The sequence below is a fragment of the Gopherus evgoodei genome, chromosome 8 (assembly GCF_007399415.2).
Source record: "Gopherus evgoodei ecotype Sinaloan lineage chromosome 8, rGopEvg1_v1.p, whole genome shotgun sequence".
Taxonomy (NCBI): Eukaryota; Metazoa; Chordata; order Testudines; family Testudinidae; genus Gopherus; species Gopherus evgoodei.
Genome location: NC_044329.1, coordinates 111,424,172 through 111,451,105, shown reverse-complemented (window position 1 = coordinate 111,451,105; position 26,934 = coordinate 111,424,172). Strand labels below are relative to the sequence as shown.

Genomic DNA, 26,934 nt, shown 5'->3' with positions numbered 1-26,934 from the left:
ATGGGAGGATTTCACCCGGACATCTGCTGATGAAGCAAAATGCCAAAACACGAAAGGCTGGTAAGTTTTTGGAATGTGCTGGAACCCTTGGGTTCAGGCAGGGAAGGAAGAAACCAGAGGCAGGGCCGGCGCTTCCATTTAGGTGGCCTAGGCAATTGCCTAGGGTGCCAGGATTATTGGTGGGCGGCATTTTGCTGGAGGGGGCGGCAGGCGGCTCCGGTGGAGCTGCCGCAGTTGTGCCTGCGGATGGTCGGCTGGTCCCGCGGCTCCGGTGGACCTCCCGCAGGCACGACTGCGGCAGCTCCACCGGAGCTACGGACTAGCAGACCCTCCGCAGGCATGACTGCGGCAGCTCCACCGGAGCTACGGACTAGCAGACCCTCCGCAGGCATGACTGCGGCAGCTCCACCGGAGCTACGGACTAGCAGACCCTCTGCAGGCATGACTGCGGCAGCTCCACCGGAGCTACGGACTAGCAGACCCTCTGCAGGCAAGACTGCGGCAGCTCCACCGGAGCTATGGACTAGCGGGCCCTCCGCAGGCATGACGGCGGCAGCTCCAGTGGAGCTACGGACTAGTGGACCCTCCACAGGCACCACTGCGGCAGCTCCACTGGAGCCGCAGGACCAGGCCGCGGGGCGGCGAAATTGCCGTGCACCTAAGGCGCTAAAACCCCTAACGCCGGTCCTGACCAGGGGGCAGCCAATTCAGGTGTGATTCTCACCAGCAGGGAAGGATTAGTTATGAATCTGATGTTTGAAGGGTGACAGTGACCATGACATGATACATTTCATGCTTCTAAGGAAAGAAAGGTGTGAGGACAGCGGATGCCCAAAGCAGCCTTTCAAACTCCGCGAACTGGCAGGTCAGGTCCTGTGGGAAAACATTAGGGATCAAGGAGATCTGGCAGGTTCTCAAGAAGACAATACTAAAGATGTAAGCTATCCCCATGCAAAGGAAAGACAGGGAGAATAGTGAGAGGCTCCATTAGCAGCTCTTTAATGACCTGAAAAACAAATCAAAAGGAACCTTACAGAAAGTATAAACATGGACTAGTAACAAGATCAGCACAGGCAGGTAGGGACAAAATCAGCCAGGCTAAGGCGGAAAATGAGGTACCCCTGCAAGGGACATCAAAAAGCCATAAGAAAAGGGTTTATAAATACTTTAGGAGCAGGAGCAAGACAAAGGAAGGTGGAGGTCTTCTACTTAGCAGGGAGGGAGAGCTAACAATGGCTGAGCTGTTTAACACCCATTTTGCTTCAATCTTCACTAAGAAGGTAAATTGTGACCAGGTACTTAACACAATTGATATTAACATCAAGGGGGAAGGAATGTCAGCCCCAAGAGGGGAAAAACAGGGTAATGAATAGTTAGGGAACAGCTGTGTTCAAACTGGAAGTGCCTGATGAAATTCATTCCGGGGTATGCAAGGAAATGGCTAAAACAATCTCAGAACATTAGCAACTATCTTTGGAAGAACTCACAGCAGACAGGTGAGATCCCAAAGGTCTGGAGAAGGGCAAACATAGTGCCTGGCTTTAAAAGGACTTGGGGAATTATAGAGCGGTCAGCTGAACTGCAATACCCAGACACAAACTATGAAACAACCAATTTGCAAGTGCCTAGGGATACTAGGCATATAAGGACTAGCCGACATGATATGAGTCAAGAACAAATCCTGCCAAACCAACCTAATGTCCTTGTTTGACCTGACCTAGTGGATATGGGGGAAGCTGTTTTAGTTGCGAGATATCTTGATTTCAGTATCAGAGGGATAGCCGTGTTAGTCTGGATCTGTAAAAGCAGCAAAGAATCCTGTGGCACCTTATAGACTAACAGACGTTTTGGAGCATGAGCTTTCGTGGGTGAATACCCACTTCGTCAGATGCATGTCTTGATTTCAGTAACACTTTTAACAGTCCCACATGACATTCTCATAAGCAAACTAGAAAAATGTGGTCTAGATGAAAGTTGTGAAATTGGTTGAAAGACCATACTCAGAGTAGTTATGAGTGCTTCACTGTCTAACTGGGCTGTGTGTGTGTGTGTATGTTTCTAGGGAGCTCTTGCATAGGTTAGTCTGGATCCGTCCACTTTCCCACATTTTCATTCATTATTTAGATAATAGAGTGGAGCATATGTGTACAACATTTGCAGATGACACCAAACTGGAACGGGTTGCACGCACTCTGGAGGACAGGGTTAAAATTCAAAACAACCTTGACAAACTGAAGAACTGGAAATCAACAAGATGAAATTCAGTGAAGACAAGTGCAAAGTACAACACATAGGAAGAAAAAATAAAATGCACAACTACAAAATGGGGAATAACTGGGTAGGTGGTAGTGCTTTTCAGCTTGGAAAAGAGATGACTAAGAGGAGATATGATAGAGGTCTGTAAAATGGTGTGGAGAAAGTAAATAAGGAAGTGTTATTTACTACTCCTCATAACACAAAAACTGGGGGTCACCAAATTAATGGGCAGCAGGTTTAAAACAAACAAAAGGAAGTATTTCTTCACACAGCACACAGTCAATCTGTGGAACACCTTGCCAGTGGATGTTGTGAAGTCCAAGACTATAAAAGGGTTAACAAAATAATTAGATAAATTCCTGGAGGATAGGTCCGTTGATGGCCATTAGCCAGGATGGGCAGGGTTGGTGTCCCTAGCCTCTGTTTGCCAGAAGCTAGGAGTGGGCGACAGAGTATGGATTACTTGATGATTCCCTGTTCTGTGCATTACCAGCATTGGCTGCTGTCAGCAGACAGGATACTGGGCTAGATGGACCATTGATCTGACCCAGTATGACTGTTCTTCCGTACTGCTGAAAAGGATTTGGGTGCTAGTGGATCACAAACTGAATATGAGTCAACAATGAAATGCAGTTGCAAAAGAGGCTAATATCATCTTGGGGTGTATTAACAGGAGTGTTGTATGTAAGACACAGGAGGTAATTGTCCCATTCTCCGTGGCACTGATGAAGGCTTGGCTGGAGCACTGTGTCCAGTTCTGGGCCCTGCCCTTCAGGGAAGATGTGGATAAACTGGAGAGTCCAGACGAGAGCAACAAAAATGATCAAAGGTTTAGAAAACTTGATCTACAAGGAAAGGTTAAAAACATGGGGCCTGGTTAGTCTTGGGAACAGAAAACTGATGGGGTTAGGGCTGTTATAAAGAGCACAGTGACCGATTGTTCTCCATGTCCACTGCAGGTAGGACAAGAAGGGATGAGCTTCACCTGCAGCAAGGGAGATTTAGGTCAGACATTAAGATTCAGAAAATCGAACTCTCAGGGGAGTTATGCTCTGGAACAGGCTTCCAAGGGAGGGTGCGGAATCGTCACCATAGGAGGTTTTTAAGAACAGGTTGGGCAACCCCCTGTCAGGGGTGGTCTAGGTTTATTTGGTCCTGCCTCAGCACAGGGGGCTGGGCTAGATGACCTCCTGAGGCTCCTTCCAGCCCTACATCTCCATGGTTCTATGCTGGCATCCCCCATTTTTGTGGGCCTTCTCCAAACCCTCTCCAATTTATCAACATCCTTCTTGAAATGTGGGCACCTGAACTGGGCAAAGTATTCCAGCAGCAGTTGCACCAGTGCCAAATACAGAGATAAAATAACCTCTCTGCTCCTACTTGAGATTCCTTTTTATGTATCCCAGTTTCTTCGGCCTTTTTATGTATTTAGTTTCTTCGGCCATGGCATCACACTGGGAGGTTATGTTCAGCTGATTGTCCACTACAATCCCCAAATCTTTTTCAGAGTCATGGATTCCCAGGAGGGAGTCCCCCATCCTGTAAGCATGGCCTGTGTTCTTTGCTCATAGTTGTATACATTCACATTTAAACACATTAAATGCATGATGTTTACTTGTTCCCAATTTATCACACGATCAAGATCTCTGTGAATCAGTGACCTGGCCTCTTCACTGTTTACCACTCCCCCAATTGTTGTGTCATCTGTAAACTTTTTGAATGATGATTTTATGTTTTCTTGCAGGTCACTGATAAAAATGTTAAATAGCATAGTGCAAAAAACCAATCCCTGCAGGACACCATGGGAAAGAGACCTGCTCAGTGACAACTCGCCTTTAGTTACATATTGAGACCTATCATTAGCCAGTTTTAATCCACTTAATGTGTGCTATGTTCATTGGCTATCCTTCTAGCTTTTCAATCAAAATGTTGTGCCATATCAAGTCAAATGCCTTACAGCAGTCTAAGTATATTACAGCCACACTAGTATCTTTGCAAGTTTGTTTGAAAATCTCATAACAAATAATGTTAGTTTGACAGGATCTCTTTTCCATAAACCCATGTTGACTGGCATTAATAGCATTACTCTCCTTTAATTATTTATTAATCAAGTCCTGTATTCTCCGCTCAATTGTCTTGCCAGGAATTTATGTCAGGCTGGTAGGGCTATAATTACCTGGCTCATCTGGTTTATCTTTTTTAAAAAATGGCACAACATCAACTGTTTTCTGGAACTTCCCCAGGGCTCTAAAATTCATTGACAATCAACATTAGCAGTCCAGTGAATTTTTCAGCCAACTCTTTTAAAACTCTTGGATGCAATTTAGCTGGACCTGTTGATTTAAAAATGTCCAACTTTAGTAGCTGCTGTTTAACACTCTCCAGAGATACTGGTGGAAGGGAAACAGTATTGGCATCACCAGATGATGAGGCTATATCATGTTTTCTCCCTGAAAACAGAACACTTCTGCTTTTTCCTGCATTATTATCAATAATTCTACAATTTCCGTCTACTAATGGACCAATACCATTGTCAGGATTCTTTTTGTTCCTAATATATTTTAAAAACTCCTTCTGACTGTCTTTAACTCTGCTGGCCATAGATTTCTCCTTGTGTCCCTTGGCTTCCCTTATCAATTTTCTGCAATTCCTAGCTTCTGGTTTATATTAATTGCTATCAACTTCCCCTTTTCTCCAATTGTTTATATATATATACACAGCTGCCTTCATTTCCCCTCGAATTTCTGCTAGGTCTATCTGTGTCTCTCCCACCAGAATTAAGAGAATTTGGTCCCTTCACTACAAACTTTTACCTTCATAGCTATGTTGGTCAGGGCTGTGATTTGTGACTGAGAGAACTATGCTGGCAATAGCCCCTAGTGTGGACAAAGCTTTTACCAGTTCCTCAAATGAAACAAGCCATACCTACAAAAGGACTCCTCCACCCAGTATAACTGCATCTACACTGGGGCTTTTGCAAACATAGCTAAATCAGCTAGGGGTTTGAGTCCTGCCCCCACTCCCCCCGTTATGTTGGCAAAACTAAGTGTAGACTATGCTGCAGGTGGGGCTGGAATACGCTGTCCCACCCAAAGAACACTTTTGCTGGTGAAAGCTGTGTCCACATTAGGAGCGCTTTGCTGATATAATATCCTGGTCTAACTACACACAGATCTGACCTCACACAGGGCGCGCGTGGCCCTGTGCCCTGCTTAGCTATGCAAAGGCCAGAGAGGCAGTAGCATGACGTGAAGTAACCCCCAGTCTCACCCAAGGGTTACATTTCCCAGGGCCCCTGCAGATCTGAGCCATTATTTCTGAAACGTGGAATCAGTGAATGGTGCTAAGGACACAACCTCACGTGGCTTCCTGCAGGGCTAGTTCCAGGGCTCACAGCTGTCCAGACCCCGCTGGAGCTGTCACGAGGGGGGGGGCTCCAGGGAGCCTCTCCGAAACTTTACGCCCAGGCTAGTTCCCTTAGCTCCTGGCTGTGCCTGGCCCCAGGCAGGCGAGCGCGGGGAGGCCAGGGAAGGGCAAGGGCGCCCCCCAGCGGCGCGGAGCGGAGCGGCTCATCCCCGCCGCCAGCCCCGGGCTGGGACGGGGGCCTGGCCCGGCCCCGGGACTGGAGTGGGGCGCCCAGGCCGCAAGAGTGAAAATCGGGGGGGGGGGGCTGCGTGGGGGGGGCAACAGGCGCCTGTGTGAGAAAAGACCCAGAGCGGGGACAGCTGCCGCCCCCCCGGGGTAACGGGAGCCTCGTGCCCCCGGCCCCGGCCTGCAGGGCTGCAAACCGCTCGGGGGGTGGGGCTGGGGCTCTGCCTGAGGCCGGGCCCGGCCAGCACCACCCGGCTCACCGGCCGGGCCCGATCCGGCGGGACCCACCCCCGGACTGAGCGGTCCGGGCACTTCCGGTTCGCAGCGGCGGAGACCGGAAGTGCCTCTGATCGGACCCCAATTGCTGCGACACCAGCCCCGGCTGCGCTGCCTGGGGTGGCCCCGGCCCAGGTGGGAGAGTGGGGCGCTGGGGGGAGGGGCTGGGGGGTCTGAGGATGGGGTCAGGGCCGTGGGGGGAGGGGGCTGGGGGGGTCTGAGGATGCGGTCAGGGCCGTGGGGGGAGGGGCTGGGGGTCTGAGGATGGGGTCAGGGCCGTGGGGGGAGGGGGCTGGGGGGATGACGATGGGGTCAGGGCCGTAGGGGGAGGGGCTGGGGGGGTCTGAGGATGGGATCAGGGCTGGGGGGTCTGAGGAGGGGCTGGGGGGTCTGAGGGTGGGATCAGGGCTATGGGGGGAGGGACTGAGGGGGGTCTGAGGAGGGGCTGGGGGGTCAGGATGGGGTCAGGGCCATGGGGGGAGGGGCTGGACAAAGGGTCTCTGGGCAGGGGTTGAGGGCGTTTGCTCTGGTGGCTCCTGAGATGGGGCAGGGATTAATGGGCCCTGGGGAATGTGTGTTCCAGTGGGATGCCCAGAGAGGTCACAGATGCAAGGCCAGAAAGGACGATTCTGATCAAGTCTGACCCCTGTATAGCACAGGCCAGAGAGCTGCTCCCAAGAATTCCTAGGGCAGAGCCGTTAGAAGAACATCCATCATGATTTGAAAATGGATCCACTAGGACCCAATGGGCCTTAATCGCCATCTCAGCACCCCAGGGAAATCCCAGCCAGTTTTACCCCTGGGCTGTGACTGAGGTGTCATTTTGCATTTTCTCCTGTAGGTAAATCCCAAGGAGAAGTCAGCACTAGCAGCCTTTGCAGCTTGAGGTCTTCAAACCACAATTTGAAGACTTCAGTAACTCGGACATAGGTTAGGGGTTTGTTATAGAAGTGGATGGGTAGGGTTCTGTGGCCTGCTTTGTGCAGGAGGTCAGACTAGATGATCATATTGGTCCCTTCTGACCCTAAAGTCTATGAGTCTATACAGAGTGGAAGTCTGGGATCCGGGCGGGTAACAGGAATGATTTTCAAACCCCATCCCACTTGGGCAAGTGGCGGCTTCTCACTTACCAGGATTTTCCTTGAAAAGTTTATTTTTACTGAGCCCATGGGAAAGCAGCACAGCCATACTGGTGCCTGTGAGGAATGTGCACTAATAAAAGTCATCCTCTTTTAACTGGCTGGGTATCTGAATGGATGAGCAGTCATCCATGGGAATCTTTTATTCTCTTAGGAGATGAAGATCTAGGAGGGGATATTTTAGCAGTTTAACCATCAGGTTTGAGATGGCTAGTCTTCCTGGAACCACTGGTTCAAATCTCAACAGCCCTGGATCCACAATAAATAAGTAGAATTCCAGGCACTTTATTGTGTGTGGAGGTTTGGATAAGACCTTACAAATGCCGTCCTTCTCTGCTCTGTGTGGGCACTAAAGATCCAGTGGGGTCACTATCGTGATAGCGAGAGAGCATTTGGCTAGAAATGTCTCCTTTTTCACTGTGTGACAGTGGGCGCCACACCAGAGGTGGCTGCATCTCTGTTAGTGCAGTATGTATAAAGTTGAAAATATTTGGTAAATTTTTCATTATTTTATGTTGGAAAAGTCATTTTTTCCCTCAGCTTGTCAGTAGTTTTAGACTTGACCTCTGTCCTCCTTGTCAAAATAATTTAGCTGTTTTTAAGATGTCTGAAGCAATTTGTGCTGGCCATTTTCAGAGACAGGTTATTGGGCTAGAAATACCTTGGTGTGAGCCTGTATGATGATGCCTGTGTTCTTGTCCAGGAACAGGTACTCTTCACTGGTACCCCTCATTTTCTATTGCTAAGCATCTGAGGAATAAAGTCCATTTTAGAATCAAATAAAGTTTCTGCTCAGGGCTTTGGAGCTGTGCTCTGGCTCCGCTCCAACTCCAGGCAAAAACCTGCAGCTCCACTGCTCCGGAGCTGCTCTGCACTCCAGCTCCAGGCTCCGCTGCAAAGCTGTGTTTCTGCTGAGCAAGGATGAATGACTTGGTCTGTTTCCTCTGTGGGGAGGAGGGGCAAGGGTGTTGTACACGGGAGGGGGATGAGCAAAGTGGTTAATTTTACAGAGGACAATCTGCATATATGCCCTGTGGATGCCCGTTCCTAGGGCTCTTGTTTTAACTGCTGTGTTTCTTCCTCTAGAGAGCAAGATGGCGACTGGTGCAGATGTGCGGGATATTCTGGAGCTGGGGGGTGTGGAGTCAGAGAACACGGGAACCATCAGTAAGAAGGACATCATCAATTCTGATAAGGTACTGGGGTTATGGCCCTGAACTCTTTGCCCTAGTCACCAACTTGAAAATCACACTTGTGTCTGAAAACTTTTTACCTGCTGTTCTCACAAGTGTCATCTCAAATAACTATAACTGAAAGAATTGGAGGAAAACAAATATTTCTTACTATTACAGTGGTTTACTTTGGGCATTTCCATGGAGTATCTGGCATCTTACATGCACGTCCATCTCCTGGCTTCCCTGTATCTTCAGTTACTCATCTCCTTGTGTTCCAGAGGGTTGTGTTCACAGAATCCAAACATTTTGTCGGAAATCTAAACAGTCAAATGCCAAATGTCTGGCAAGCTCAAGAAGGGAAGGCTTTGGGGTTGAGGTGTTGAAACTGGGACTTGGGAGACCCCGAGCTATGTCTCTGGCTCGACCACAGGATCTCTGTGTGACCTTGGGCAAGTCATTTAGGCCTTATCTGTATTAAGAAAATGTGCACTGTACCCCAGTTTCCCACCTGTTAAATGGGTATAATACTTCTTCCATACTTCACAGGGCATTGTTGTGCTCAGACACTATGAGGACGGGACAATGTAAACAGAGAGATGGACAGGAACTCCAGATCCAAGAGAACCACAACTGTAGCATAGGTCCCAGACTCCAATATGAGATGAAACTAGATAATAATAAAATGCCACCACACTCAAAGCACTCCCCAGCCACTGTTTCCTCTCCATTGAGATGTCTGTCTCCACACAGAAGTGCAGCCCCCTGGGGCTGCCTTCTCATCAGTGCAAAGACTGATATAATGGCATTACTGCAAACTGATGAGAGAGTGTCCATGACTGGGGTGTTAAAATCACTAGCAATGACCTGTGGAAGGACAGAGTGGGTAAAAGAGTTGTGGGGGTGGGGCACTCTGCCTTAGAGAGCCCATTACTTGTTTGAAAGTTATGGATGACTCAGACCCACAGGATCTTGAATACATGTGGATCAATATGCTAACTAACAAAGCCAGGGATGGGGAGTTGGTGCAGATCTGTTATATGCCACCAGTGGAAACCAGAGTTCAGGATGTGTTACTCCTTAAACATCGGTCTGTAATATATGGAAAGATCAACAGTGTTATGGGGGACTTCAGTTTGGGAGACACACTTCAGAGGTCTTATGCAGCCAGTAGTAAAACACCATTAGTGTTTCTGAAATATATAGATCATTTTCTAATGCAGAAGTAACTTGAGGTAACTCTGTGTTAGACATCATTATGACAGATAAAGATGAATTTATCAATGGGCTGGAAGTTGCCTACGGACCAGAGATCATGACATGATTACATTCAATATGAGCAAACAGAGTACAGCACCAACTGGTAATGTATAAACTTGGTGCTTCCAGAGGGTTAATTTCCCAAAGCTGAGGAAAATTATTGAGCAAAATTGATTCAGAGGAAATATGTAGACAGAAAAATGTGAATGAAAATTGGGAGTTTTAAAGGAAGTGTCTTAGATCTCCAAAAAACCACAGTCAAGAAAAAGGATGACTGATTAAAATCCCATCCTATCTCCATGACAGAGTGAAGGCAGCAGTTGGAGAGAAGCAACATATGACAAATGGAATAAAGGGGAAATAAATAATAATCAATATAAATTCGGAAATGTATATCAATATAAGTCATAAGGGAAAACTCCACAGCTGGCAGGACTAAGGAAAATAAGGAGTTTTTGAAGTATATTAGTAACAAAAGAAAATTCCAAGAATGGTACATGCCCATTACTAGGTGGAGATATAAAACTGTTTAATGATGCCGAAAAGGTAGAAGTGTCCAATCAATATTTCTGTTCTGTATTTGGAAGGCTGTAGGACATTGAAGTAGTTTCCAGTACCTTAGTAACTAAGGAGGGTGTTAAACAATATTTCCTAGAAATAAATACTTAAAAATCAAGAGGCCTGGATAATTTGCAACCAAGAGTCCTAAAAGTTGTCTTGAAGAGATCTCTGGCTCACTGATGTTAATTTTTATAAATCTTGCAATACTAGGATAACTCTAGAAGAATAGAAGAGCTCTAATGTCCTGATATTCAAAAAGTGCTAGCTGGAGGAGTAGGGAGGTGATTTTTCTCTCTGTATGCAGCATTGGTGAGATCGATACCAGAATAGTGGGTCCAGTTCTAGTGTCCTCATTTTAAAAAAGATGTTGAAAAACTGGAGAGGGTGCAGAAAAGAGCAACAAAAATTATTTGAGGGCTGGAGAAAATGCCTTACTGTAAGAGACTTTAAGAGCGCAGTCTGTTGAGTTTATGAAAGAGAAGACTGAGAGGTGACATGGTTACAGTGTAGAAGTACCTTCCTGGGGAGAAAATTCCGGGTAGTAAAAGACTTTAATCTAGCCGAGAAAGGCAGAACAAGGACCAATGGCTGGAAGCAGAAGCCAGAGAAATTCAGTAAGAAATCAGGCCCACATTTTAACAGTGAGGCTGATTTACCACTGGAACAAACTACCAAGGGAAGTGGTGGATTTCCCGTCACCTGATGTTTTCAAATCAAGACGTGATACCTTTCTGGAGCCAAACACAAGTTATTGGGCTCTATACAGGGATAACTGGGTAAAATATAATAGTTGGTGATATATAGAAGTCAGTCTGTGTGATCGAATGGTCTCTTCTGCCTTAAATTCTAAATCTATAACCAAAATCTTCTGTTTCAGAAAAAATCCAAGAAATCATCTGAGACGCTGACATTTAAGAGGCCGGAGGGGATGCACCGAGAGGTTTATGCACTTCTCTACTCCGATAAAAAGTAAGTGCTTCTGGTTAGTGTTCTGCACAGTCTCATGGGAGAACTGGCACCCATCCTGCTGGCTCCAGTCTGTCATTGCCTGGCCTAGTCACACTTGGAGCCTTTGAAAATTTAGCTCCTTGAGTCTCATCTCCTTCACGCTTTTTATTGTTTTTGTTTCTCTTGTTTATATTTTCTTTCTCATTCCAAAATAGGGAGGCTCTGCCCTGTGCATGTGATGAGAAAAGTGCAGTCACTGCAGAGCTACGTTGCCTGGGGCAGCGTATATGCCCTTTTGTATCTAATTCTCCTGTGTGTGCTGCCGGGAGTAACAACTGCTTTTGTTTCCACAAGCATTATGCCGCAAACTTGTAGACTTTAAGATCAGAAGGGACTATCATGATCTAGTGTGACCTCCTGCTCATGGCTCATTGCACAGAACCTCACCCACTCACACCTGTAACAAACCCTTAGCTTCTGGCTGAGTTACTGACATCCTCAACTCCTGCTTTAAAGACATCAGGTTATGGAGGATCCCCCATTTACTCTAGTTTAAAACTGTAAGTGACTTGTGCCCCGTGCTGCAGAGGAAGGCGAACCCCGCCCCCAATGTGATCTGGGGGAAAATTCCTTCCCAACCCCAAATATGGCATTTGCTGTGGACTGTGCCATCGGCCCAGAGGTCTCTAGCCTCTCTGTTTTCCAGTCAGCTGTTCCTTTCAAACGCCTCCGTGCTGTTTGCTCCATCTCCGGGCCAGGCATGTGACTTTCCATTGACACAGAATGACTCTGACCTCGCTAGCAGGCTCTGCGCCCTCATCACTCTTTACATCATGGTGGCTTTGACTCCCCTTTGGAGCCCATCAGCGGTAAGCTTCAGTTGATTCAGGGCGATTGAGGGTGGATGCTGTTGCGTGACCCAAAGCCAGAGTGTCACCCCGGAGCTGTGTGTGGTGTCTTTCCTTCATGGGGAGTGTGAAACCAGGAATGGGGCTTGAACCTAGGTCTCCTGCACTACCTACCGCGCTGCCAGGATCCATAGTAAAGACCCTCCAGAGGAGTGCAGTGCTTCTCTCAACCTGGCCTTCTCTGCTCTGCAGGGATGCGCCTCCACTGCTGCCCAGTGACACGACGCAGGGCTACCGCACAGTCAAGGCAAAGCTGGGCTCCAAGAAAGTACGGCCCTGGAAGTGGATGCCCTTCACCAACCCCGCGAGGAAAGACGGGGCGATGTTCTACCACTGGAGGAGGGCTGCAGAGGAGGGAAAGGATTACCCCTTTGCCAGGTTCAACAAAGTAAGTGGGAGTGTGTGGGGGTGGGGGAAGTGAACAGGCTGTCTGTCATCACACAGCAGGGATCTACCCTCTGCATAGTGTCTCAGATGAGAGCCTGAGAAGCCCCTTCCTTCCTTCCCCTTCCTATATTGGGCAATAACATTTTCAGTTGCAGTCTGGCCTGCGACCTCAGGCTGCACTCTCATCTGATCCTCCAGGCTAAGTGGGTTTGGAATGGGGTCCGAGCTTGGCAGTACAGCCTTGGTGCTACAGGGATGATTCAGTAGGGGGAAGTGTTGTTCCCGCTGCATCAGCACTGACTCAGTGCCCCATTATGGCTCTAGGGGGTGCTGTGTAGCAAGAGGGCTCATATTTTGAATGAGACTTAAAGACAAGGTCTTTACCCTTGTCACCCGCGATCCCGTGACAAATTCTGGGTGCTGGCTGCAGTTTCCTTGCCAAATTCCAACACAAATAATTACTTTCCACCTACCTGAAACTTCCACTGGGGTTTTGGTTGGATGCGGTACAGTTAGTGTTCTGTGTTTTCAGTTTTGATTTGTTAAAAAAAAGAAAAAAAATATCTGGGAACTTTTCAGTGTTTATTTTCCAAACATTAAAACTGGGATGAAATTAGGTTAAAAATAAAAAAAAAAAATTAGGGGGAGGGGAGAAAAAAAAAACTTTTGTAATATCCACATTTTACTGCTGTAATTTAAGCTTTTTTTCCTTAATTGTACGAAGGTATATTTTGTCTCTCAGAGCTAGCAGTTCATCCAGAAATCCTGGTTTGCGTACACTCGTGTAATGTTCTTCCAAAGTCTCCTCACTCATGTTGAGCCTCTGGCTGTCTTGGAGGTAGTCCAACTTTGACAATAAGCGCTCTGCGTCGGTAGATCCAGGGGTACACTCCAAGCTCGCTGTGCCACTTTGGTGACGTTGGGAAGTGTGTCTGGATGACTATTTCACAAAGCCTGCCAGCACATCCAGTGTCGCATTGTCAGGGGTAGACAAGTTCGTGTGAGTAGTAAATTCCCTTTTCAGATTTAAAATTTAAAATTTAATGGTAAATGATTGAAATGCTCTGGCATAACAATCATAGTCTGCTGCAAAATTCACCTTCAGGAAGGGGTGCAACACCTGGAGGACATTCCAAAAAGAATCTTTGGCATCAAACACTTTGAGGTTCAGATTACAGGCCGCGGTCATCTCCCATTTCTCACTAGGGGTGTTGTGTCGAAGGTTTTGAATACTTTTTTGTTTTCTCATGTTCCGGGGTCAGAAGAATTTCTAGTAGCAGCTGGGTTTTCTCTCTGTATCTTCTGCAGCTTTTGTGCTCAATTCGATTGAGACTTTGGTTGTCAGGATCCGGTAAACATCTGTATTGGCAAACGTGTTAGCAGTAGTCAGAGAAAACTCCAGTGTTTTCTGTGTGTCACATGCTGATTCCAAGTTTTCAACAATGACCAATACCTTGGTGCGCAGAATCTCACAGTCATTCTGGTTATTTGCTAGACTCTTTGGAGTTTTTGCTTTAGAATCAACAAACTCAGGATAATCTAGGAGATGCAGTGACACAGTCCACACGTGATTTACATGACAGGCAGCGAAGTACCGATGTGGCACAACAGGGGTAGGTAGACAGCAGTTGACTCTGCACTCATCTCACACTGTGTAAAACAAAGCCTTCAGCTTGTTTGCATGCTTGAAAACAGCCCCAAATCCACGATGCAAGATTTCATGTCTTTCATTTCCTCTGTAGCAGTAGCTGTTGACAGCGCAATGTTAATCAGATGAGAAGACAGGTAATACGGAGCAGCTCTGGTTTCTGATTGAGTTTAATCTCTGTGCCAACTTAACTATGCAGGAAGCAGTATCTGTGGTAGCTGTGACCACGTTCTCCCAAGCTAGTTGTACATCTCAAACATGCCAGTTATTGCTGCGTCAACAAAACGCAGTCGGCAGAGGGGATGAATGTCATGTCGGCACAAAACAATGTCACTTTATTCGCCTTGAAATCAAAACCTGAAAACAAAAGTCCAAGAATCGAGCAGTCCAAAGCATCAGGAGACTTGTCAAAAATCAGATTAGGCACCACATTTCCATCAAGTCATTCCATCAGTTCAGGTACTGAAGTGTCTTTGTTTTCTTTCAGATACTTACAAGTGAGGTTGTCTGTGTTAGGAAGGGGTTTTGCAGTTGGACAGGATTGTCGTATAAAGTCCCCTATGGGCTCCTCTGCCATTAACAGGATCATTGGGCGAAACAAAGAGCATGTACAGATTCATTGACACAGTCGTGCTGTGTCCTCCCTTTCATTAAAGCCCTGGTGAAAGCTCCTGGTATGGCCTGTTTGTCCCGAAGCTGGCTTTCTTCTTTAAGCTTCTTGTATTGCTTGCTGTTGACATGCTCCTTCATTCAGTCAGCGCGAGCACTGACTTCAGAGCTCTGACGTTCTCTTCGCGCCTGTCTGTACTTCCCTTGGAAATGTCTAAGTAGTGAGTTTCTTATCGCTGTTCGGGCATAGATTTGCATTTTTTGCCTCATGTTTGCCTTTCAACCTTATCTTTACCTGTGGAGGACTGATTGTTTAAATTCAACAGATTGGCAGGCAGCATCTTCTTGTGAGCCAATCATAATGCTGTATTAACATGCCTTCATTTTTCCGACCTCCACCATGTGTGTGTTCTGTGTTTTACGCTCCAGAACTGCTTCATTCTCAGAGCTGCCGCACACAACAGTCGTGTAATGTGTTAGTGTTTAACAAAAATATGTACCCATAAAAACGGCCATACTGGGTCAGATCAAAGATCCGTCTAGCTCAGTCTCCTGTCTTCCAACAGTGGCCAATGCCAGGTACCCCAGAGGGAATGAACAGAGCAGGTAATCATCAGGTGATCCATCCCCTGTCACCTATTCCCAGCTTCTGGCAAACAGAGGCTAGAGACATCATCCCTGCCCATCCTGGCTAATAGCCATTGATGGACCTATCCTCCATGAATGTTTCTAGTTCTTTTTTGAACATTGTTGTAGTCTTGGCCTTCACAACAACATCTGGCAAAGAGTTTCACAGGTTGACTGTATGTTATATGAAAAAATACTTCCTTTTATTTTAAACCTGCTGCCTATTAATTTCATGTGGTGACCCCTAGTTCTTGTGTTATGAGAAGGATTAAATAAGGAAGGTTTATTTACTTTCTCCACACCAGTCATGATTTTATAGACCTCTATCATATCCCACCTTAGTCGTCTCTTTTCCAGGCTGAAAAGTCCCAGTCTTATTAATCTCTTCTCATATGGCAGCCGTTCCATACTGCTAATCATTTTTGTTGTTCTTTTCTGAACCTTTTCCAATTCCAATAGATCTTTTTTGAGATAGGGCAACCACATCAGCACGCAGTATTCAAGATGTGGGTGTACCATGGATTTATATAGAGGCAATATGATATTGTCTGTCTTATTATCTATCCCTTTCTTAATGATTCCCACCATTCTGTTCACTTTTTTGACTGCCGCTGCATGTTGAGTGGATGTTTTCAGAGAACTATCCACAATGACTCCCAAAATCTCTTTCTTGAATGATAACAACTAATTTAGACCCCATGACTTTATATGTATAGTTGAGATTATATTTTTCAATGTGCATTACTTGGCAGATGAAATTCACTGTTGATAAATGCAATTTTGTTGCCCAGTCACCCAGTTTAGTAGCTCTTCGCAGACTGCCTGGGACAACTATTTTGAGTAGTTTTGTATCATTCTTTACCCCTTTTTCCAGATCATTTATGAATACGTTGAATAGGACTGGGCCCAGTACAGACCCCTTGGGGGACACCACTATTTACCTCTCTCCATTCTGAAAACTGATCAGTTATTCCTATCCTTTGTTTCCTATCTTTTAACCTTACTGATTCATGACAGGATCTTCCCTCTTATCCCGTGACTGCTTACTTTGCGTAAGAGCCTTTGCTGAGGGGCCTTGTCAAAGGCTTTTTGAAAGTCTAAGTACATTATATCCACTGGATCCCCCTTGTCCACATGCTTGTTGACCCCCTCAAAGAATTCAAGTAGATTGGCGAGGCATGATTTCCCTTTATAAAAACCATGTTGACTCTTCCCTAACAAATTACGTTCATTTATGTGTCTGACAATTCTGTTCTTTACTATAGTTTCAACCAGTTTGCCTGGTACTGATGTCAGACCTACCGGCCTGTAATTGCCAGGATCACCTCTGGAGCCTCTTTTAAAAATTGGCATCACATTAGCTATTCTACAGTCACTTGGTACAGAGGCTGATTTAAATGATAGGTTACAGACAACAGTTAGTAGTTCTGCAATTTCACATTTGAGTCCCTTCAGAACTCTTGGGTGATACCATCTGGCCCTGATGACTTACTACTGTTTAGTTTATCAGTTTGTTCCAAAATCTCCTCTAATGACACCTCAATCTGCGACAGTTCCTCAGATTTGTCACCTAAATAGAATGGTTCAGGTTTGTGAATCTCCCTCATATTCTCAGCCGTGAAGACCGATGCAAAGAATTCATTGAGTTTCTCCACAATGGCCTTATTGTCCTTGAGTGCTGCTTTAGCATCTCAATAGTCTAGTGGCCCCACTGGTTGTTCAGCAGGCTTCCTGCTTCTGATGCACTTACATTTTTTTTTTTTGCCATTACTTTTTGAGTCTTTGGCTAGCTGTTCTTCACATTCTTTTTTGGCCTGCCTAAATATATTTTTATACTTAATTTGCCAATGTTTAAGCTCCTTTCTATTTTCCTCACTAGGATTTAACTTGCACTTTTTAAAGGATGCCTTTTTGCTTCTCACTGGTTCTCTTATGTTGTTGTTTAGCCAGGGTGGCACGCTTTTGGTTCTCTTACTACGTTTTTTAATTTGGGGTATACATTTAAGTTGAGCCTCTATTATGGTGTCTTTAAAAAGTTTCCAAGCAGCTTGCAGGGATTTCACCTTTGGCTCTGTACCATTTAACTAACCTCCTCATTTTTGTGGAGTTCCCTTTTCTGAAATTAAATGCTACCGTGTTGGGCCACTGTGGGGTTTTCCCCACCACAGGGATGTTACATTTAATTATATTATGGTCACTATTACCAAGGGTTCCAGCTATATTCACCTCTTGGACCAGATCCTGTGCTCCACTTCGAACTAAATCAAAAATCACAAAAAATTGAGTGAATTGATAAATAGATGTAAATCAGTAAAAATTGAATGCCATTAATTAAAAACAATTTATTAATTTATCAGTGAAAATCGGTAAAAACTGAAAACACGGAGCACTAAGTAGAGTATACTTTGCTTCCTGTCCTAGAGTGCATAGCTGGTGTTAGTCACAAACTGTCCAATTTGAAATGCCGTTGTGCTTTGTTATGAATAGCTGCTGCCTTCTGTGTCAGACATGGCTGTGTTTCAGGGATTACATATATTTCAATAAAAACACTAAAACTCACAGGAAAAGTGTTAAAAGAACATTATTAAGGTGCAAAGTGAGCCACTGAAGAGCTGGGAAATCCCAGAATGCAACCTTAATTCCGCCCCCTTGCTCGTGTGCTTATGACAGTCATTAGTGACATGATCACATACTGTTTTTTTCCGTAGGACCCTGCCCTTGTTCAGCGGTCGTCAGGGTGGATGAGGCTCACTTCCTGAGCAGCTGTCCATTGTGTTGCCCCATGCTTTCCTCACAGCACACTATTCAAACCCTGCTCCGAAGACAGAATGACTAATTTCCTCCGGGGTTTTGCTATGGTGCGCATTACTAGAGAATCTCAGTATTTCACAGACGTGAATGAGTTTATTTTCACAACACCCTCTGAGGTGATGGGGTGTTGTTTTCCTCATTTTACAGTTGGGAAACTGAGGCACAGAGAGGTTAAAATCTAAAAGTATTTGCTAATTCTGATGCCCAATGTGAGACAGCTCAGACCTGATTTTTCAGAGTATTTAACATTATACAGCATTCTGTATGTTCAAACATAGCTCCCACTGACCAGCTGCAGCTGGGTGCTCAGCATCTCTGCAAATCAGACCCCAACGTCTCAAGTCAGGCACCAGAAATGAGGAACACACAGGGATCCATGTGAAATGTTTGGGTTAAGTGACTTGCACGGCATCACACAGGAACTTTGGGTCGGGGCAGGGATAGAATCTGGTTCCCCAGAGCAGCATTCAGCTCCTTTAACCATGAGACCATCCTTTCTCTTCCTGCAACAAGTGAGGCTGGGTCCTACAGACAACAGCCTCCTTCACTGCACAGCCCTGATTCGTCCCCAGGGCAGGGCCAGCCTGTGCCAAACGAGGCAGGGTCCTGTAGAAAAATAATATGTGACCATGTAAGACTATATCCTGCATGTGCACCAGAGGCAGCCTGAACTCTGGCGTTTCGTAACTTTGGAGGGTTGGACTTCACAGCTTTCATAATATTCTTTTAATGCCATTTTTGTGTGTGTAATTTCCTAGATTTTAAAATCAAACTGAAGAAACAAATTTCGTGACCTGGCATCATATTGGCCCCCACACAGGTTAGCAGCAGGATTGGACCCTCCACACACATTTCTGCCACTAGAGCTAAGAGAGTAACTGATAGAGATTGGCAACCTACTGCTGCTACCTGGCCCAGCGTTAGAGAGGATAAAACGCTTCACCACTGGGTTGCACAGATATTGCTGAGGGCAGAGGACTGGCGAGACTCAGGATTGTTGGGTTCCGTTCCAGGCTCAGGAGGGGAGTGTGCTCTAGTGGGTACAGACTCCTTTGCCCATTGCCTCCCCAAGCTTGACCCCTTTTCTTGTCTCTTTTCCCCTTAAAGTCTTTTCATCACAGTCTCAGTCGTAGTTCCTCCTGCTTAGGCCCTTGTTTGATCTCTCTCCCTCCCTCCCTCCCTCCCACCAGGTTCTCCTTCCCCACTTGCTTCCAGACCCCTCTCCAATCTCAGTGCTCCCCCTCTGCTCAATTTCATGTCAGCCTGTTGAGCTCCATGCAAAAACCCCCACTAAGGAGCCAGGCAGCTGCATGGCCTGGGAACTGCCAGACTGGATCCAACCAGGGTCCATCCGGCCCAGTGTCCTGTCTCCAGCAGTGGCCGGTGCCAGACACTTTGGAGTTAAAAACCCGGCAGTGGGAGATTTGTAGAATAGCCTGCGGCTGTTCTTTTAATTATTTATCATTTATGCTGCAGCGGCACCGAGAGGCCAACCCAGTCAGGGCCTGATGGTGCTGAGTGCTGGGCAAAACACTAGTGAGTGACAGTCCCTGCCCCACAGGGAAGTTTTGTCCTGCCTCCTGCCGTTTAGTGGTCAGCTTATGCCATGAAACACAAAGGTTTCCTTCCCTGCCTTCGATCTGAGCTAAGGTGACTGGCCATTCTCAGTACCTATGTATGGGTTTAATGGGTCTTAGGATCCTGCTAGGCTCTCATCAGAGAGAGCTGGTGGAGGTGGGTTTCACAGATTGGTTCATCTGGTAAACAAGCTTTTCCTTTTTTCCATTTGAAATTTTCTGACTTTCCCTTTACTTGAGTGTCTCCTCATTCCTGCATTGTGAGAGGGCGTCAAGGAGTGAACAGTGAAGTGTTACCTCTCAAGAAAGAGATTCATAGATTCTAGGGCTGGAAGGGACCTTGAGAGGTCATTGAGTCCAGTCCCCTGCCGTCATGGCAGGACCAAATACTGTCTAGACCATCCCTGATAGACATATCTAACCTACTCTTAAATATCTCCAGAGATGGAGATTCTGCAACCTCCCTAGGCAATTTATTCCAGTGTTTAACTACCCTGACAGTTAGGAACTTTTTCCTAATGTCCAACCTAAATCTCCCTTGCTGCAGTTTAAGCCCATTGCTTCTTGTTCTATCATTGGAGGCTAAGGTGAACAAGTTTTCTCCCTTCTCCTGATGACACCCTTTTAGATACCTGAAAACTGCTATCATGTCCCCTCTCAGTCTTTTCTTTTCCAAACTAAACAAACCCAATTCCTTCAGCCTTCCTTCATAGGTCATGTTCTCAAGACCTTTAATCATTCTTGTTGCTCTTCTCTGGACCCTCTTCAATTTCTCCACATCTTTCTTGAAATGTAGTGCCCAGAACTGGACACAATACTCCAGTCAAGGTCTGACCAGCGCAGAGTAAAGCGGAAGAATAACTTCTCGTGTCTTGCTCACAACAAACCTGTTAATGCATCCCAGAATCATGTTTACTTTTTTTGCAACAGTATCACACTGTTCACTCATATTTAGCTTGTGTCCACTATGACCCCTAGATCTCTTTCTGCCATTCTCCTTCCTAGACAGTCTCTTCCCATTCTGTATGTGTGAAACTGATTGTTCCTTCCTAAGTGGAGCACTTTGATTTCTCTTTATTAAACTTCATCCTGTTTGGCTCAGACGATTTCTCCAATTTGTCAAGATTATTTTGAATTATGACCCTGTCCTCCAAAGCAGTTGCAATCCCTCTCAGTTTGGTATCATCTGCAAACTTAATAAGCATACTTTCTATGCCAATATCTAAGTCATTGATGAAGATATTCAACAGAGCCGGTCCCAGAGCCGGTCTTGGAGTCACTGTGCATAGTTCTCTGAAAACCTCCCCTCAATGCACAGCAGCGTTCAAGAAGGCTAATAGAAGATTAGGAAAGGGATAGAAAATAAAACACAAAAAATCATAATACAATACCATGATATAAATCCATGGTACGCTCATACCTTGAAATCTGTGTCTAGTACTGGTTGCACCATCTGAAAAGGGATATGGTGGAACTGGAGAAGTTTCAGAGAAGGGCAACAAAGATGATCAAGGGTGTGGAACAGGCTTCCATGTGAGGAAAGACTAAAGGGATTAGGGCTGTTCATTTAGAAAAGAAGACAGCAAAGGGGGGATGTGATAATTGTCTATAAAATCATGACTGGTATGGAAAAAGTGGATAGAGAAGTGTTATTTACCCTTTCTCTCAATACAAAAACAAGGGATACCCAACGAAATGAATAGGGAGCAGGTTTAGTACAAACAAGAAGTACTATTTCACATCACACAATTAATCTGTGGAACTCATTGCTATGGGATGTTGTGATAGTCAGAAGTATAAGTGGATTCAAAAAAGAACTAGATGAATTCATGGAGGTTCCATCAGTGGGCATTAGCCAAGATGGTCAGGGGTGCAACCCCATGCTCTGGGGACCCTGAACCTTTGACTGCCAGAAGCTGGGAGTGGAAGACAAGGGTGGGTCACTCCAGCTGCTCTGTTCTATTTGCTTCCCCTGAAACCCTGGTACTGGTCACTGTCAGAGAGATGGGACGCTGGGCTAGATGGAGCATTAGTCTGACCTCGTGTGCCAGTTCTTATGTTCTCATTCGTCTCCCCTCTGAGCTAATCATTCATAGCCTTTTCATCTACTCATTCTTGCTGCCTGCCTCTGAACCCCGTCTCTTTTCGCCGTCTCTCTGTTGAGACGGGTGACCAGAAGTGGAGAGTGTTCCAGAGGAGCAGTAGCCCTAGTGGTTTCTAGGTCTGGAAGTGACCAAGACCTGAGTAATGCCCATGTCACAGTCTTCTTGCCATGCAGTGAGGAGGGAAAGCCTCGTTCGCAGCTGCTACTGATTGGAACTCCAGGAGAAGCCAAAAATCCAGCAGGGCTCTGTTGTATTTCTCCTCTCAGCACCACCGGGAGACAGGGCAGCAGACGGGGCACTGAGGCATGGACAGCTCGAGTGACTGGCCCAGGGTCACACAGGAAGTCTGGCAGAGCAGGGACTTGAACCCGCATCTCCTATGTTGGCGCCCTGCCCATTGGCCATCCACCTTTGCAAAGGGTTTAGTGATTGGGCAGCCGTTGGCAGGACTGTTGCGCTGATTCACAAGGTGACCTCTGGGTACCAACAGCCGACCTTTGAGATGAGAGGCTCTGGGGCCCATTCCGAAATTGGTGGGCCAGCCAGTCTCTTCTCTGTTCCCCAGCCTGGTTTGGATTGGTAGTGCTGACCCGTTCCCAGCCCCTGTATCCTTTACACCCACGTAAACGATCCTACTGTCTGGGTGTCCTGTAAGCCATCTGAGGCAGTGCTCTCGCCCAGATTTCCATGGTTAAGAGATGCTTCCTGAGTGCAGCGAGGTTTGCCCAGTGCACGGCCAGCTGACAGGCTGCCTCCCTGTGCCCAGGCAGACCCGTCACCCGTGAACAGAAGGGGCTTCCCCTCAGAGATGCTGCTCCGAGGTGTCTGGAGCTGGGACAGACACTCTGTATGCTTGGCCTGGGGCTCGACAGGGGAGCTGGGCTTCCAGGGATGAGCGTGCTGCTCAGGTGCCTGGCACTGGGGGCCTATTAAAATGTGTTGGGGAGTATTTTTGTGAAGGCAAGAAGTTGCCATCCGGACTCCCGGGGTGGGCGTGTAGGGGGGTGGGAGTTAAGGGAGCAGCCCTTTCCCCAGGACGTAGGCTGTACTCTCACCCCAGTGCGTTGCCATGTGTTGTGACTTCAGCCGGCTCTTCTGCTGCTCTCTGAGCATCCACGTGATGCCAATGATGTGCTGGTGTCCAGTGTCCAACCCTGTCAAAGCAGGCTGGGGGCTGAGCCCGGTGTTGGCTTTGTGCTCCCTGCCCTGACAGTGTTCGGGGACTCGGGAGTGAGGGCCCATTGTCCACGCGCAAAGGGCCAGTGATGGTGGGGAAGAGAGCAGGTGGCGGCTGGGTTGGTGGCCCTTAGCTGCACCATATCCAACCTTCGGGGGGGAATACAGGGCCAGGTGCTGGCTGTAGGAGGGGCTCACAGTCTGCTGGGGGGATATATGACAACACAGGAAGCTTCTTTGTTTGCCCAGGTGCCGCTGCTGGAGGGGAGGATGGACTGGGCTGGAAGGCCTTTGTGGAACAGGGAGGAGGGTAGCTGCAAACACAAGGTTGTTTGCTTTCAGCCTGTCAGGGCTTCCAGGCTAGGGCCCGGTGACCACTGCCTGGCCATGTCGTTCCCTCTCGGAGAGCAGCTGCTTCGCCTGAGAGGAGAACGATCCCCAGAACATAACGTATCTCAGAGAGGTCCCTCTTGGTTGTACACCTCCCCTTGGCTGGGGGCTAGTGGAAGGGAGACCACGCTGGGAGGCCTGGCCAGGTCTTCTGGACCTCTTGGTTCTTGGATACCATTGCAGTGGGCACACTGGAAATGCACAGGGATAATTACCAAATAAATCCTGGCGGGCTGGGGACGGAGGACCCCATGTGACCCCTTCCACTTGGCCCCAAAGCTCCATCGTGGCAGTGGCTGCCTCGGGGCATGGGGCACGTGAGTGTTCACAGGAGGTGCAGTTGGGGGGGTAAGGGGGCCAGTTGGGCAAAGACTTACGACCCCCTTGCCTGTCTGTGCCCGGTGGTTTTGGTTTGCTCCGTCCCTGCCACCTCTAGGGCAGTTTGAGAGAGGCCCCAGCTACTGTGGGGGCAGCCCGACGAATGAGCCACCTCCCTTCTCGCTCTCTCTGCAGACAGTGCAGGTTCCTGTGTACTCGGAGCAGGAGTATCAGCTGTACCTGCATGACGACGCCTGGACCAAGGCGGAGACGGATCACCTCTTCGACCTCTCCCGCAGGTTCGACCTGCGCTTCGTGGTGATCCATGACCGCTACGACCACCAGCAGTTCAAGGTGAGCGCCGGGAACGTGCAGCCGGAAGGAGCAAATTACCCTTTGTATCAACTTAATTAGGGGAAAAGAATGTATTATTGGCACGGAGGAATATTGAATTTCCAGCACAGGGTATTACTGCTCGTTTTGTTTATAATTAAATCAGTTCCCTGTTGCATTTTATTGGGAAGTCAGAATCCCTTGAGAAAATTGTCCCTGCCAGGAAAACAACTCACCAGGCACTGAAAGAGAGGCAGGCTGAGCTAGTGGGATGTGCAGAGGCCTGGAGGTCAGGGCTCCTGGGTTCGAGTCTCACCTCTGAGCGGGAAGATCATGTAGTGTTCTGTGAATGACCAGCATCCTGGGTTCTTCTCCGGCTATTGCCGCTGACTTGCCCGAGTCTTTGTCAGACCTGTGAAGAAGGAGCAAGTTACCGAGCTGAGAATAGAACCCAGGTGCCCTGACTCTTAGCCCTCTCCATTGACTGCTTGCCCAGCCCATTTCCCTATGGGGTAGGGGAGCGTTCTGGGGGAAACGGAGTCACTGCCTGGGTCTGAAGCTTGTAACAGCCTGGGAGGTGCTCTGCTGAAGGGCACAGTAGCAGGACAGAGTGTTAGCTTTATAACAAAGCACAGGGGGCGGTTGAGGCGGCCCGGGCTCTCCTTGCCCCGGTTCCAGCCAGGCAGTGGAACCAGGGGAACTGGTGCATCTTGCACCCCTGTGGCATGTTCTGTTCAGACCTCATTCGGTACAGTGCAGCGCAGAGAGTGAATCGCTAACACTCTTTGTCACGGGGTCCCAGGGCATTTGTCACGTGCTGCGTGTGAAATCCAGGCCTGCGCCTGGGAGCTCAGACACCAGGCCCCATTGTCTGAGAACAGCTTTCTCTTGTGAGCCGCCAGGAGGAAGCTTTGGGTCCCTCCTGCATGTGCCAGGCTCTGCCGGCAGGAGAGAGAAACAGCAGCGCGACAGGGATAACACTGGCGACGTAGGGCCTGGAGGATCTGAAAGCACGTTATAAAGGAGGGACAGTATCCTCATCTCATGTTAGAGATAGGGAAACTGAGGCATGGTACAGGCGTTCTCCCAGTCACACCATGAGTCAGTGACTGTCAAGGCTGGAACCCAGGTCTCTTCACTTCCAGTCCTTTTTTGTAATCCTGAGACAGTAGCCGTGGCAGCCATGTAGCAAAGGGTGCTTACAGCAGCGGGTGGGAACCTGCACAGACCTTCCCAGAAAGGGAAGGGACAGGCCTCTCCACTCTCTGCCATTCCTTCTCCCTAGCCTTGCTTCTGGAGGCGTGGTCTCCTTCCCCCAAAGGCCCTCTGGTAACGTTGTCCATTTTGTGGGCTATTCCACAGAAAAGGTCAGTGGAGGACCTGAAGGAACGGTACTACCACATCTGCGCCAAGCTGGCCAACGTCCGCTCTGCTCCGGGCACCGACCTGAAAATCCCCGTCTTTGATGCCGGCCACGAGAGACGTAGGAAGGAGCAGCTGGAGAGGCTGTACAACAGGACACCAGAGCAGGTAACAGTGGGAGTGCGGGAAGGCAGCCGGGCCTCCCCTTCCCAGACTGTCTCCACTGTCAATCTGTCACAGAGTTTGGGGGAGTCAGGGCCCTGCATCCCCCACTTCCTGCCATTCACTGGGACTCTCAGCCGGCCAGTAACACAGGTTTATTAGACGACAGGAACACAGTCCCAAGCAGGGTTTGTAGGTACAACCAGGACCCCTCAGCCAGGTCCCTCTGGGGGGCAAGGATCTTAGACCTCAGTTTCCTGGGCAAAGGTGTCGCCTCGCCCCACCCCCCTTCCTGGCTCAAGTTACAGGCTCAGGTACCATCTCTCACCTAAAATCACCCACTGCTCTCCCATCCCCCATACAGACAATTCCAGGTCAATCTACCCCACTCCCTGCTGCATCACACAATCATACTTCCCCAGCGCAGCCCTGTAGGATTAGTGCTTACCTGTATTACTGTAGCACCTGTGGGCCCCAAGCATGCCTCAGGGTCCTGTTGTGCTGGGTGCAGCACAAACACAGCACAAAGATGTGGCTCCTGCCCTCCAGGGCTTACAGTTTGTGTCTGACGAGTAACGGGTGGCTGCCCCAGACCGGCCGAGCACAGTGCGACCATGATTTGGCAGAAGGTTAGGGGGCAGGGAGAGAAGCAGGGTTATGATCTCTAGCAGCAGCTTCTTTGGGGCTCACCAGCTGAGAGAGCTGCTCTAACCCCGGCACAGGGTTCCAGCCTTTAGCACAGGTCATGGCCTGGGCCTTGTTTTCCTGGGTCTAAGGGCTGAAATGTAGTGAGATCCCTGGCAGACTCTGAACTCTCTCCAAGGGACGCGTGTGCTGGGCTTCCCCACAGCTGCTCAGACTTCTGGGGAGTGCGGGCAGTACCTAGCCGTGACGGCAGCAGGCAGGAGTGGTGAATCCCGGGTTCTTTGGTCAGAGGGCTAGTCCTGCTGGAGTACACGGGGACTGTAACGTTGCACATGTGGCTCCGATCTTCCTCGTTGGCTAATTAATGGTAGCTAGCTGCAGACGGTCCCAATGCTCCCTGGTCGGGAGCGGCCAGGCCGGCTCTTTTGTGTTCCCAGGGAGCTGGTGAGAGAGAGCAATCCCCTCCAGTTAATCACCCCACTTCCTGCCCGTCAGTTTATCCCAGTCCTGCTAGTCTCCCTTGGCCCACAGGGTTTGGATCTGTCACCCATCAGTGCAGGTAGCAGGAGTCATTGGGGTGATGCACGGTGCTGCCCCCGCAGTACTTTTGTCCCCATGTTTGGCCAGGGAGCCCTATAGAGTGTGTGTCACTGAGCTCTCTTCTTCAAGGAAA

General features: G+C 48.0%; 1 protein-coding gene across 4 annotated transcripts in view; it reads left to right on the top strand.

The window, feature by feature from the left end:
• Positions 1-6,151: 6,151 nt before the first annotated feature.
• Positions 6,152-26,934, top strand: part of DMAP1 (DNA methyltransferase 1 associated protein 1) — a 44,791-nt gene continuing 24,008 nt past the window's right edge. For 3 of the 4 annotated variants that reach the window (XM_030571894.1, XM_030571893.1, XM_030571891.1), the window contains exons 1-6: positions 6,152-6,258; positions 8,349-8,458; positions 11,133-11,224; positions 12,304-12,499; positions 23,955-24,113; positions 25,455-25,622. In XM_030571894.1, the coding sequence (XP_030427754.1) occupies positions 8,357-8,458; positions 11,133-11,224; positions 12,304-12,499; positions 23,955-24,113; positions 25,455-25,622 (717 nt within the window). In that variant the 5' untranslated portion in view covers positions 6,152-6,258; positions 8,349-8,356. Of the gene's footprint in view, positions 6,259-8,346; positions 8,459-11,132; positions 11,225-12,303; positions 12,500-23,954; positions 24,114-25,454; positions 25,623-26,934 lie in introns of all 4 variants that reach the window. The other variant, XM_030571892.1, reaches the window with a different exon arrangement.